Genomic DNA, 14,834 nt, shown 5'->3' on the forward strand with positions numbered 1-14,834 from the left:
CTTTGTAAAATATCATAAGCAGAGCAAAGATTTTGATCCTGGCTTTGCTTGGAAAAAGAAACCAAATCAGGAGTCATATGCTTTGATTTCGGACAGGAGTAAGCAATGAATTTTTTATCGTCGAAAAGGTAATGTTCAGTTCCTCAAAGCCTCCAGGAACTGTGGTCTGGTAATCAAATGAGGTGCAGAAACCCATATCTCCTATCCCAAGCTCCCTGTCCAATGAAGAATTGGGGGGGGGGGAGGACTTTGGGTAATGTTTGGCTTGGATTTTTCATAATGAGAGTGGAAAGCTTCCCCTCAGGCCCTTTGCAATTGACTGGACAGAACTTTTGTATAGAGATGACATAATGGAGTCTAATTCCTACAAGATGATGTTCCATGTTCCTTGGTCAACAAAGCTTGCTGACTTCAGTAATGCCAAGGTTCAATGCTGTCCTTCCCTTTGCCTGTTAATAGGACCTCTCTTGCACAATAGGATATCTTGCTTTGCAAAAACCCATTTATGAGCTTTTTAACGGATAAGATCTCAGCCCTTTTTTTTGCCATAAATCTTACAATCTTTGAACTGTCGGTAGAAAATTAACACTGCAGATCCAAAGTCCAAGCAAAGGTGTGGGGGAAATGCCCACCTAATGTCAGCAGATCGATGTTCAAGTGACACATGTTCACAGATACTGAGTTGTTTGACACACTTGACAAAAAGCAGATACATAAACTAGTGAGAAACCAGTTCTGCAGGCTTTATTGTCAGGGTCACTATAGACCTCTTATAAGGGTTCAGGCAAGACACACACATACCCATTTTCTTCATTCCTAGACTAGTTATATCAAATCAGTTAAAGTTCTCTTTCTACCTTTGCAGTAGGCAGTTAATTCATATGCTACAACCCATAGTTTTATAGATATTTGGTTTTTTTATGTAGCCGAAGCTCTAATACATCGTATTTCCATGTCCTTTTTTTCAATGCTTTACATCAGAGATGAGCAACTTCCTAGGACTGGGGAGCTGCATACTGCCTGCAGCTATCAAATATGTACTGATAGATAGATAGATAGATAGATAGATAGATAGATAGATAGATAGATAGATAGATAGATAGATAGATAGATAGATAGATAGATAGATAGATAGATGGATGGATGGATGGATGGATGGATGGATGGATGGATGGATGGATGGATGGATGGATGGATGGATGGATGGATGGATAGATAGAGAGAGAGAGAGAGAGAGAGAGAGAGAGAGAGAGAGAGAGAGAGAGAGAGAGAGAGAGAGAGAGAGAGAGAGAGATTTTACCTTTAAAACAAGGAGCATATTCCCCATGCACCTTATTTACTGGTCGACTAGTGTTTCTGAGGCTTCTTAGAGCATGAATATGCTGGTGACCATGGTGCACAGGGAGCATGTACCTTTGTTCAGAGGAGAAAATTGTGCCATTAATAGTGAAATGAAGCTACTTTTGAGGCAGGAATCAAAGAATTTAAACATGGCAGAGGGGATGGATAGGGTGCAGGTGGCCTGCATTTGTATGTTGTCCAGCTGTGCTTTACAAGGGGCTAATCCTTTGGAGTTGTGCCAGGGTCTTTCTGTATTAGTGTCTCATTTTAAGACAGCATTCCCCAACTTTTTTCGGAATGCGGACCGGTTAGGGGGTGCTGGCTTCCTGCGTGGCCTGGTTGAGGGTGGGGGCACCCCCATGCTTACAGGTGGGCGTGTTGCACTTGCGGAGGGGCATGTTGAGCTTGTGCGCATGTGTGACATGCCCCTTGTGCTCGTGAGTGACACACCCACCTCTTGGGCAACCAAGAGGTGGATGTGTCCTCATGAGTCCAGGCTCATGACCACCACCGCCTCCTCGCCTTCCCTGCAACCAGCAGCGGCTCAGCTCTTCACGGCTGGGGGCCAGGCAGTGTGGCAGGGACCACTGCTTTGTGAGAGCTGAGACGCTGCTGGTTGCAGGGAGATCTGGTGACCACTGCCACCAGATCTCTTTGATCAAGGTGGAAGGGTTGCAGAGATTGAGGTAGCAGCAGTGGAGGCTGGCCTGGCTTGTCTGTAGCACCCGCTGGTGCTCCAGGACCACCACCTTGGCTGCATACTCGGCCAAGAAGGCACAGAAGCCCTCGTCCCAGAAGGCCTGGCTTTGGCGCTCCACCAGTCCGCTCGAGGTCCTCCAGGCTCGAGCGGGCTGCCATGGTGAAGCCGCCTTCCCTCCGCTCAAGGCCGGGCTCACCCAAGAGGTGTGTCACGCGCGAGCATGAGGGGCATGTCACACTTGCGCACATGCGCACAAGCTCAACACGCCCACCAGCAAGCATGACACGCCCCCTGTGTGGTGGTGATCCCTGTCCGTGGCCCAGTTCAAGGCAGCCCACGGACCGGTACCGGGCCGTGGATCGGGGTTTGAGGATCCCTGTTTTAAGATGTGTGGTTAGCATTTGGCCACTGGCTGATATTCATGCACTTCAACGAGGGCCACCCACTTTCCCCTGCAGCCCAGCATGCCATCAGCTGGTTGGTAGGGAAAAGAAAGTTCCCTGGCTACTGCCATTAGCAGCCTCCAACCAGAGATTTTGGAGGGGTTTGCAAAGAGGGGTGGAGGTGCTAACCTGTCCTTGTAGTGATTTTTTTAAATCACTGGAGGTAAGGAGGCTTAAATCTTCCTATCCCACCCATTCCATGTCAATGCACAAAGATGTTTATGCAGATATGTCAGTGAATGGAGGGAAATGTTTTTTTTGTGTGTATGCTCACACATGTGCAACCCCAACCTAGAACCTTACATGATCCTCATCTGTTGTCTTTCTTAGTGGCTTTCTAAACATATGTATGCACTTATGCACTTACATCTCTGTCTTCATTTTTTAAAAAATTGTTGGGTGTTAACATGATCATTTTTAACAAGCTATAAACTCTCAGAGTGCTGCACCTATGCTCTTCTGTATTTTCATGTTCATGCTTCTGGACCCCATAACAAAAAGTCGTAAATTTCTGCAGTGGAAGATATACTCTTGCACAAGAATGTCTTATTAGCCAGTGAATTTGTTCGGTTTATCCAAATTTTAATTTGATATATTTAAAAAATACTAAATCCTCAAATGTGGCTCTTATTAGCCATATTTACCTCTTCATGTACAAATATGAAAAAAATGGAATTTGTGAGACTGACTTTTATAAAAAAAAAAACATTTGGTAGTTTGTATTAGGCTGTCCAATGAGTTGTTCCAAAACCAATACAATGGATTAAAACCAAACTAACAATTATGAATGTACTTAGTTGAAAAATAACATAAGAGTTCAGCTCTTAAACTATTATCACAAATATTGCTAATCCTTCTTTTTCTTAACTCTCTTTGTTTAGCCCCAAACACTGAGAATGAACCCTTGTTGTCCTGGAGGAAAGCCCAAGAATGTGTACCTTGGAATATAATCCTGTTGCTTGGAGGGGGTTTTGCTATGGCCAAGGGATGTGAGGTATGCCTGTTTGAATGTCCCTTGTTCCCAGTTTTCCAAAGGCAATGATTTTCTGAAAGCATTGTTGGCATTTTTATAGAGCTGGGAAATGTTTGGTGTTTTTTGTTTTTACTATTTGGCCCAGAATCGCCTAGTCAACACGGTATGCATAAATGTAGTCAAAGGAGAATCCAATCCAAATTAGGACTAGAGTTTTAGAAACCATCCTCTAACATCACAGTCTTGATGAAAATTACTTCCGTAGTTGTTGTTTGCTGAGACATGTCAATTAGTGCTTGTGCTGAAAATTTCTGTCACAAGAGTTTTAACCATTCTCCTTCAATTTGGTAGAAAATAAATTCTCTTAGGAAAGACTTTGAAAAGAAGAGAAATTTTAGAGAGTGCTTATTGCTAAGGTTCAGGATCCTTGTGCTTGTTTTACTCATGAGATGACTGAGGCAAGTGTGCGCATGTTGTGTCTTGTACAATCATTTCATGGCAGTCTATCCCCCATTTTCCAAGAGGTAAAGGGACCAGGCAGGATTTAACAATGACAGAATCTTCTGTGTAACTTTCTAGATTTTCTTCTCTCTTATAGGAGTCTGGCTTATCTGTCTGGATTGGTGGTCGCCTTGACCCACTGGAGAACCTTCCTCCCCCTATTGCTGTTATTCTTATCACAATCGTGATTGCCATGTTCACAGAATTCGCAAGTAACACAGCCACCATCATCATCTTTTTGCCTGTCTTGGCAGAACTGGTAAGATAAACATGCCTACTTTCAACCATACAGCAGTAGCTTCGCTGCACCAGTGCAGATTTTTTGTTTGTACAAATGAAGTTGACATTGGGTGAAATCCTGGTGCTTAGCCCCATTGAATCAGTGGGGATTTAGTAAGTCAACTCCTCCATAAATTCTGTTGATTCAAATAAACCCACTCTAGTTACAATTTACTATGCTAAAGGTTCAAGGGAAATCATCTTGTGGAAGCATGTCCAGAAACTCTGCAAGCTGGTCTTTCAAGAACCTCCTTAGACACCTGCAACTGAGCTAATAAATCAAAGTGCCTAATCTCCCATGCACCCTGTCTTCTTTGTGTTCTTTTAAGGCTATTCGTCTGAAAGTGAATCCCCTCTACTTAATGATACCAGGAACTATAGGATGCTCATTTGCTTTCATGCTTCCAGTCTCCACTCCACCAAATTCAATTGCCTTTGCTTCAGGACACTTGATGGTGAAAGATATGGTAAGCTGGGTTTTTTTACAGTAGGCACTACTGGTAGTTTAATTATCCAAAAAAGAAGAAAGCATATATATATAGTGACATTATGCATAGAAGCATAATTCATTTGCAGCATCTCCCATTACCATTATTCCTATTCCATTTACATGCTGTGCATAATAGAAAATTGAGAATGGTTTACAATGAGCAAATGAAATATCATTACAACATCAGTACAGTTAAATTTGCCTAAATCAAAATGATACCAATTGGATGTAGGCAGTGATAAAAGATTTTCTAGATCTTGCATACAGATATTTTTGGAAATTTAAGGATGATTTACAAGAACTGAGCAGGACAGTTGAGGACAAGATACAGTATTTTGGAGATCGCTCTTTCATAAGGTTGCTTTAAGTCAGAGGCAACTTGACAGCATTTAACAATAACAAGAACAAAAAGATATGTGCAAATAGGACTTAATGAAGGATTTTTTTTGTTTTTGTGAGAATGTCTTTTAGTTTGGGGTGGGTTTCATTCATATTTCCATTCTAGATAGTAGGTATTTTCATTTTCTTCTTGTTGAGGATGGTCATCAGAACCTTCCTCTGGGCAGGTATGAAGTTTTCCAGCCTCCTTTTAACAAATTTTTAAAGAAAAACAAGCTTTGGTTCAACACAAAAGCAGCAAATTTTTCTGTTTGCATTTGAGGTTTTCTGGTGGAAGCTGAGCTGCCTTGCTTAGAGATGCAGTCACTCAACAAAATGGAAAAACCTGTGCCTGCCAGGGAATAGATAGAGATTAGGTAGACAAGCGCTGTCATTCAGGATAATGCAGAGACAAATTATTTCTGTAAGACTTGAATATGCCTCATTTTCTGGATTGGATCCATGATTTTCCCCAGATTGGTATGTGAATGTGCATTGCAGGACATAGAAGCCTGCTTGCACCCAACTTAAAAAAAGAATAGCAGGGTAGCTGTAGTGTTGACCGCTGCTGTGTCAAGGCTAGAGATGGGCACAAGTTAATTTGTGCCGCTTTGTACAAAACAAGCAGTTGCCGCACAGACCCACCTTCCACCCTCTCAGCTGGCTAGCTCAATCACCATCTGTTGTGCACCATGAGGGGCCTCCTTCTCTGGTGGCACTCCAGTCTAGGAAGGAGCTCGTGCTGTCCTTCTCTGCCTCCTCTAGCAGCCAACCACTCTGTCTGGGACTCAGGATAGGGATTCTCCCTGGGCAGCCAAAGATGGTCAGCTGCTAGAGGAGGCAGGGAAAGGCAACATTAGCTCCTGCCCAGACTGAAGCACCACCAGAGGAGGAGGACCCTGGTGGGGCACAATGGCTGGTGAGTGAGCCAGCCAGCCAGCCTGGGGAGTGAGGGGAGGGTCCACACAGCACCTGTGGTTCTGTGCAGCTTGCTTCATACAAATTTGCACAAATTAATTCAGGCCATCTCTAGTCAGAGCCAATCTGGACTTGATTTCAATTGTGTGAAAGTGGTTAATGGGGAGCTTTTCTTCTCTAAATAGTAGCTGAGGGGACATGATGGACAGAGAGAAAAATTAAACCGAGCTTTCCTTGAGGAGCAAGTAGCAGCTTCACAAAGGCTCTGATTTCTCAGTGGCTGTTTTTTACATAACAGCACTGGTAACAACAAAATATTCACATTAAGGGCATCCCCGTGATTAATATCACTACTACTTTGATTCCTCTGTGTGGGATAAACTTCTGTTTTTTCTGTCTGCTCTGTCCCAAAGAATGGAATAAAGGCAATAGCTATTTCTTAACATTGTATTCCTTTATACTGAATACACAAGGAGATGCTCTTCTACACAAGTGCACTTTATTCTACAGTCTATGTTCTGGAGGACAGAATTTAATAAAATTTAAATTTGCCCTCAAACAACTTACTGTATTCTGCTTCAACAACAATAAACTGTGGTATCTCCTAGGAATAATTTGCCCACAAACTTGTACTTGCTGCATATGTTTATGTATTGATTACATTTTGAAGCCATCTGGTTACAGTGGTACAAACAGTAAAACGTAAAGTACAAAGTAAGAATAAAATAATACCACATGTTCAGTGAAATGCAGCAGCATGTCACAAAATCGAAACTAAAACCAGCAGCCAAAATAAAGCAAGACAATGTCAAAGTGTTAAAAATAAATAAGCTCCCGGAATGTCCGGGACAATAAAAACATCTTCTCTTAGTGTGAAAAAGGTCATCATGCAGGCACCCTCCAAGGCTCTCTAGGAGGACATTCCACAATTAGGGTGCCAGCACTGAAAAGCCCTCTCTCATGCAGCCACCTGTCCTGTTTTATTTATACAGTAGTACAAAGAGTAGTTTGATTCACTGGGGCTGATTAACTGAGCCTTTAGGCAGTGCCGAAACTGTTGCTTTTTCAGGTTTAGTAAAGTTTGCTCAGACATGTAATACTGGAAAAGTTAATCCTCCTGTTGGCAACCATCCATATTTATTTGATCCAAAGTACAGAATGCCACCAGGGAACTAATTGCACCATCACCCTAGTCAAACCTTGTTAGTTTGCAAATTTGTGTGACCTGAGGACATAAGCTGATCCCAGCCTTGTCTTCAAAGAGGCTGAAAACAGAAATTTACTGGAAGTTGAAATTGAATTCCTCCACTACATCCAATGCTGCAAAAAAGAGAGAGTCTGGGAAGGTTATTTTTGGGGCTCCTGAAATCTCCCAGCAAGCATGGATGTTGGTTGTACTATGAGATCCTAAGAATTCGAATCCACAGAAGGAACTTTCCAGGATCCAAGAAAGCTCTTTCTCTTCTTATTTATTTATGTGAGACCAGAGGTGAGGAGATGGAAGCTCTCGCCGGAGTGTTGTCCTCCCTTAGAAAGGAAAAGGAGACTCAAACAGAGACTACAGCTCCCCGCGTCGTGCTCAGGCACAGGGAATAGACACCCGTGAATTGGAACGGGGTTTGATGAGACTCTCGGTGGCCACTCAGACAGGAACAGAAAAGGCGGGAACTGGAGGGAGGGAAAGACCGTTAGTAGAGGCGGGACATGGGGATATAAAGGGAGAAAGAGACGCCATACCCCCCGGGGGTTGGAAATTGATATGGGTCGAGGATCCCTGGACAGGGAGATGCGAAAGAGTGAGAGTGCCTCGGGAAGAGGCTGATTATAGGAGAAGAAGGGGGTTACCTCCCAAGCCATCATATTGGGGAGAGTCCGAAGCCAGAGAGTGGCGGAGGCGCTTAGGAGAAGGAAGTGGTGGAAAGGGAAGAACACAAAAGGCGAGTATGGTGTCTGGAGGAGGCTCGCCAGAGGAGATATTTACAGGACCTTGGGACCCCTATGTCGAGGGAGTTGACCCCTTTGACCAGGAGGGAAGAGACAAGGAGACACTACCCCTGATTGAGGTGGACATTGACAGTAGAGACCAGGTTGAGACTAATCCTTTCACCAAGGGTCCCTGGTATGACCCTAGTTATAACCCCTTCCTGCAAGATTTATGGACACCCTCGTTCGACCCATTGGCAACGAAAGAAAAGAACACTGACAAGTTTAATGTTGATACTTCTTTGTTTGATGTTCCAATAAATCCTAGTTCTGTTTTTCAAAAAAACTGAGCATCCAGTCCTTGTGTCCAACCAGCCTGAGGTTACACTTGAACCCTCACTATTTATTTATTTATTTATTTATTTATTTATTTATTTATTCATTCATTCATTCATTCATTCATTCATTCATTCATTCATTCATTCATTCATTCATTCATTCATTCAACTTATATGACACCCACACTACCCAAAGGTCCCTGGTGGCTTATATAACAATTCTTCTTCTTAACTGCTAGATAGCTCAGTGGTTTAGGCATCTGGTTGGGAGTTCAATTCCCCACCGTGCCTCCTTGACAGGGGCTAGACTGGATGATCCCAAGTCCCTTCCAGCTCTGCAGTTCTAAATCGATGATGATACGAATGAAATGTATGCTGCACTTGTACGTTTGTTGGTTAAACTCCTCTTCTTTATTAAATTTGTAAACAGCATTATATTCTTCGTCTTTGTACTAAAATAGTCTCAGTTTCCCTGATTTGGCAGAAATTATTGAAAATATTGCAATTATAGCAATGGTAAGTACCAGTTTTCATGTAGAAAGAGTTTAAACACAAGTAGGTGATCTCCAGAAGTCTGGAGGCTGCCCATCTCCAGACTGGAAAGCTGCATCTGTTCCTGCAACCCCTGCCCACCATTTTTTAAAAACAAAGCCCTTGTGCCTTGTAATATAGTTATGTATATCTATGCCAATGTCTGAACCAAATAAACGGGGATGGAGTAGGGGCAGCATTAAGGCGACTGAGTAAAACATGTTAGAATTGCTCCCACACTGTCTTGCGGATGCAAGGCGACTTTTTCAGTATTTTTGAAATAAATTAGGTTGTAAGGGAATGCTGCGGAGCTGCATATGGGCATGTTGCTCACCGCTGGTTTAAAAGAGAGGAGACTGTAGAGCTTCAGAATGGGCCACCTAAAAGTAGGTGGGAAGTAATACCAGAGCTGAAAACACTTCTTTTACTACAATGTCCAAAACCTCCAGCCAACATGTCCACTTTCTAAGAGGAAATGGGGAGCAGTCCCAACAGGGTAGACAACAGTTCTCAGAACTTTACTGAGAGCCTCTGGGAATTGCAGTCCAACAAAGGTAACATTCCCAGTCTCTGAGAAGCAAGTTCAGTTCTTCAAAACAGTTCATGGATTATGGCAGTGAAGAGTTTGCAGAGTCATAGAACCAAGCCTTACTGAGCTTACCCTTGGAGCAAAAGTAGTTCATCTGGTGAGAATGTTGTGGATGCACTTCCAGATTGGTTCCATTGCTCCAATAATGTTAGAGTTGGATGCAGTCTGAGCACACAGAAAGCCCTGTGCCTGATGGGCAGCCTGGATTCCAAATGTTCATACTGGCCACCTAAGGTGTCTTTACATTGATGACTTCCTTGTGCTACCTGCCTATCAGCTATTTTCTCTTCCTAAATGGGGGGGGTGGGGTCACCAATATTTAAAAGATGGAAGCAGCAGTGGGGAAAACACTGGCGGGAGACAATATGGGAAATTCTGTGGAGCAATTGAAAGATGAATGTGTTGTGTGGAAGCACCCTCACTCTCAGACAAAATGTGGAGGATATTATTAAAAAAAAGTAGAGAAAATGTGTGTTTGAGCGTCTCATTAGATTTGTGATCACTCGCTTTCCCTTCAAGCCAGATCCTACATGCTGCTTATCTAAAACCACTGGTGAGAGCAAGAGTCCTTCCCAGACAGGATTGGTTTGGCTTGGACAGCCCTGAAATTAGTTGCTATGTTGAGATTGCTTGTTTACATTTGAAATGTTAATATGCGCTCCTCCTTCCACTGTGACAAGACAATGGACAACACAACACTGTGATCAAAAATGCATTGGAAGCCAGTTCAGATGTTGTAGTCCTCATATGACCTGGCTCTAAGAACAAGTATTTACCAGTCCGATGTATTCGTGAAGGCTTTCACGGCTGGGATCTAATGGTGGTGGGTTTTTCGGGCTCTTTGGCCGTGTTCTGAAGGTTGTTCTTCCTAATGTCCCTTCACAGCTGATGTTTCTGGAAACTTTTTAATTGAAGCCTTGTGCAAAGCACATGGTTGTAAATCTAATTTGTTTGTTGTTATGTGCCATCAAGTCAGAACTGACTTATAGCAACTTATAGTAAATGAGACATTTAAGGAGTGGTTTCACTAGTTTCAATGGACATAGAAAGCAGTGGTCAGTCGGGAGCCTGTAGTGACAATGTAGTTGAGACACAAGGATGAGATTTAGCCTTTGAGGCCATCTTCCACATCTAACATTACCAGGTAATATTTTGTAAATGCACAGTCCCTTTCCAGTTGTGTGACTCTATAGTAAATCAGAAGACACTGTCTGAATCAAGAATATTTCAAACCTTTGGTTTCCTTCTACAGGCAAGAACTGGCCTGCTGATGAATTTGATGGGAGTTTTACTTCTGAGCCTTGCTATCAACACATGGGGCATGAGCATCTTTCAGATGGGGACCTACCCTGCTTGGGCGAACATCCATGCTGAAAATACAACTGATCTGCTGATAGATGTGCAAAACATCACCTTGAACTCATTATGAGTAAATTAAGAATATAACAACCTTGTTTGGCAAAGAGAGGACAACTTCCTGGAAATCTGAGCACTGAATTAGATCGATATAAAGTACAATTATGCACAGTTATGGCAATGTTGATACCCAACAGCATATGACCATTCTTTTTTGCTTGACTTGTATACATACTGGTGAACGCTCACTGGATAATAATCATTTTGTGTCTCCGAAGGCTTTGTGTAGACACCCATCAATCATTTCTGGGTAAGTTTAGTCTTTCAGTCAAGGTGGCATTAATTGCTGGGCCTGGTAGGCTGTTTCCCATCTCTTTCGTAGAAACAAAGGGAATTTTCTTCCTTTTTGTATCTAAGGGATTAATAATCTAAATATTGAAGCATTATAGAAAAAAAGGATGAGCAAATGTAACATGTTTTTTCTTGGACCAGAAGATCTTGTAATCATTGTGAGTTACATATCCTTCACCAAATGCAGGTTTACAAAGCAAAAATAAGAAGAGGTCTTAACAATGTCATTAGTCCCGGGGGATTGCTGGCTGGCTGTATCTGCTGCTCTTAGAAGATGAAATAGGAAATCTTTTGCCTCCCAGAGGTACAAGCCTATAACTCATATAACCCCTATGCAGGGTGGGACAGGCCAGAGTTGCAGAATCCTTACCCTTGCTTTGAAAGGAGAATCCTGAAACAAATTGTGTTGATAAGCTTACACATAATGGACACTCTAAAAGGTGAGTGGCTGCTTTTTTTGGAGAGATTTCAGGATGAAAGGCATTTAGAAGCAGCAGTATGGGGAGTGGAAATAAAAATGTAACAATTAGACATTTATCCTGGTCTTGCTCTACTTGAGATTCATAAATGCCTTGTAAATAGAGGAATTTATACAGTAGGTATTAGGCATTATAAAATAATATGTGGAAGCCTGGGGATTAATTTGGAAAATGCAGCAGCCGAGCAGCCACATCAGTTGGGAGCGGAGCAGCGTTCCTATCGGCTGAATGGTCTTATGACCTCTTAGGCTTCATCTCTTGAATACTTGATGTGTTTCAGCTGGTATTCTTTTGTAGGTGGGTGGGTGGGAAGCAGGATTCACCCATATAGGTGACAGAATGAGTAGAAGCTCAGAGTATTAAGGATATGTCCACACAAGTGCTCTTGTCCTGTTGATTTTTCACATTTCTCCTTTGCTGCTAGAAATCTGATTTTGTGCATTTTCCTTAATCAGATGCACATCCTTCTCCAAAAAGTATAGGCATCCTTCAGTCTCGAAAGACTATGGTAACATGCTCTGAATTGAGGAGTGTCCCCTCCAGAGCATGAAGCCTGGGTAAAGTAATATGGAGGATAGGCTGTTACCCAAGCAGCAGATCCCCCCTCTCCACGTTGCTGAAATGGTCCAATGGAAAGGCAAGAGCCAATACGACTGGTTCCGGCAACGTCGCAGGAGTTGGCAGAATGACAAGAACTGCCTTCGGGACTGCAGCTCCGGATTTTGCCTCTAGGTTAACTCCTGAAGCCTTTTCCATGAATGGATATAGCCACAAGGCAGTGGAGGTTTGAAATCGGAGTTTTCCTTCTCCTAGATGGGCTGCCTTCCATGGCTGACGAGCCCCACCTACCCAGCCTGCTCTTTAATAGTGCAGAAGTATGATCCAACCTTTACAACTTTCCTGCCTCCCTGGTGTATGCAAATCTAATTGGCTTTCCTATTTACCATATTAGGGCCTGAGATACAGTCAGGGAATTTGAGAGCTTCGTGCGCCATTAGGCGCGTGGTTCTGGGACACGCTCTTTTAAAGCAGAAAGTCCCACCCCCTAGGCCCCACCCCCAGGCCATGCGGTGGGGTTTTTAATGACGTTCTCAATAAGCACTGAAAGTTTACAATTGTGGCCAAATCCCTATGCACCATGACTATTTATATAATTTACTAAGAACAAAGAAGATGGCACAAAAGGAGGCCTTGAAATTGGATTATGAAATAGGTAATCATTTAGTGTCTGTTACCAGTTGTTGTTAACAAGATGGCTAGGTGAATGAAGTGTCCCAATGATGTTTTTTTTTATAAAAAAAAATCACACACAAACATATAAAGACAAAAGAGGATGTGGAGAAGGATGAAGGCCAGGAATGTGTTCTGGGAGAGGGATGGCATAAAACTCCCAAGCTGACAAATCATACCTAATTTTGTACTTCTTGAGTGACCTAGAAATTTGTTTGAGTGAGATTCCCAGGAGACGATATGCAAACAGTAAGATATTGTATGAGATAGTAGGGACTACATAGGAGCTTAATAGAACATAGGAAGATGCCTCAAGCTGAGTAACACCATTGATACATCTAGCTCAGCCTTACCTTTACTGGCTACAGATATTATTTTAGACAATATCCCTTTAATTTTGCCAATATGCCACTAGTTTTGAAGCACAGTATGGATATTGCTATTGCAAGTCATTCTCACTAGCTTTGAACTTTTCAAATATGAAGATGACTTGACAGCTGGTGTGTCAAGTATGTGACTTAAAAGAGTTTAAATCATCTTCAGAAGTTAACTCATTGGGAGTGAAGACAAATTTAAGTGGTTTTTAAGTGATCACAGCTGATCCTTCACCTGGTGACCCAGACTTTACAACAAATATGAGGGCTTTCCAGTTCTTGAGGAGCTGCCGCTCCCATCATACTACACTAATGGTTCCCAACCTTTGCTCCCCAGATGTTCTTGGACAAAAACTCCCAAAAGCCTTCACCACTAGCTGTGCTAGCCAGGATTTCTGGGAGTTGTAGTCCAAGACCTTCTGGGGACTCATGGCTGGGAACCACTATACTTTGGTCATTAGCCATGTTTGTTAGCCTGGTGGGAAATGGTGTTTAGCAACATCTGGAGGCCCACTGGTTTAAAATTGGCTTTATTCTTAAAAAGGAGGTTTGCTTAGACATGTATATCCAAGCTTCAATTTTTTTTAAAAAAGTGTACACTTTTATAACTATTGCAGAAGTACTTGAGAGATTATGTGTGAATATTATGTATATGGATGACACCAGCAGAACTTGGGGGGGGGGTGGAAATCTTTTTTCTTGGACTGTATTTCCCAAAATCTTCCTGCTGCCATGGCTAGACAGCCTATAGTCATGCTTGCTGAGGGATTATGGGAGTTGTAGTTCCAAAAGGATAACTTTCCAAAGCTCAGTACATGAGAATGCTAGCCAAGAGGTGCCTTCAACAATAATCTTTCCCAAGTTCAAAACTGAACCATTCTGGAAACTCAAAACATGTCGCCCTGCATAGAAAATATATGTTCACACCAAAGAAAGGAGGAAATTTTCAAATTAGCCCCATGTGTTCAGTCTCAATAGCCTGAGAAAAGTCACTGTCTCAGCCCATTGAATACAGTGATCCACTTCAAAGGGTTGTTGTGAAAAAAAGTGATGTAAGGACTGTAAACATATAAAGGGTTAGAGAAGTGATGGATGACTCCTACATGCTGATGGGAAGATTATGGTACAAAGCTTTTAGCACTGGCTAGAGTGGTGGCGCTGTGGGTTAAACTGCAGAAGCCCCTGTGCTGTAAGGGCTATAGATCTGCAGCTGTAAGATCGAATCCACATGATGGAGTGAGCACCCATTGCTTGTCCCAGCTCCCGCCAACCTAGCAGTTCGAAAGCATGCAAATGCGAGTAGATAAATAGGGACCACCTCGGTGGGAAGGTTACAGCGTTCCGTGTCTAAGTCGCACTGGCTATGTGACCACGGAAGATTGTCTTCGGACAAAACGCTGGCTCTATGGCCTAGAAAGGGGGATGAGCACCGCCCCCTAGAGTCGAACACGACTGGACAAAAATTGTCAAGGGGAACCTTTACCTTTACCTAGAGAGGTGCAAAATTATACCGTTGAATGATCATATTACACACTCTCAGAAGATCTCTTCCCAGTTGATCCTAACAGTGCATACTTTATAAATCTAGATTTTTGATAACAGACATAAGTATTTCAGCATAACCAACCTCACAGGGCTGT

General features: G+C 42.7%; 1 protein-coding gene across 4 annotated transcripts in view; it reads left to right on the plus strand.

Moving 5' to 3' along the window:
• SLC13A3 (solute carrier family 13 member 3) overlaps window positions 1-12,880 on the plus strand; it is a 56,394-nt gene extending 43,514 nt beyond the window's left edge. For all 4 annotated transcript variants that reach the window (XM_072996912.2, XM_072996909.2, XM_072996910.2 and 1 more), the window contains 4 exons: window positions 3,366-3,478; window positions 4,056-4,217; window positions 4,567-4,704; window positions 10,657-12,880. In XM_072996912.2, coding sequence (XP_072853013.2) covers window positions 3,366-3,478; window positions 4,056-4,217; window positions 4,567-4,704; window positions 10,657-10,833 — 590 coding nt within the window. In that variant the 3' untranslated portion in view covers window positions 10,834-12,880. The remainder of the gene's footprint in view (window positions 1-3,365; window positions 3,479-4,055; window positions 4,218-4,566; window positions 4,705-10,656) is intronic.
• Window positions 12,881-14,834: the final 1,954 nt, after the last annotated feature.

The sequence above is a fragment of the Pogona vitticeps genome, chromosome 4 (genome assembly GCF_051106095.1).
Source record: "Pogona vitticeps strain Pit_001003342236 chromosome 4, PviZW2.1, whole genome shotgun sequence".
NCBI lineage: Eukaryota > Metazoa > Chordata > Lepidosauria > Squamata > Agamidae > Pogona > Pogona vitticeps.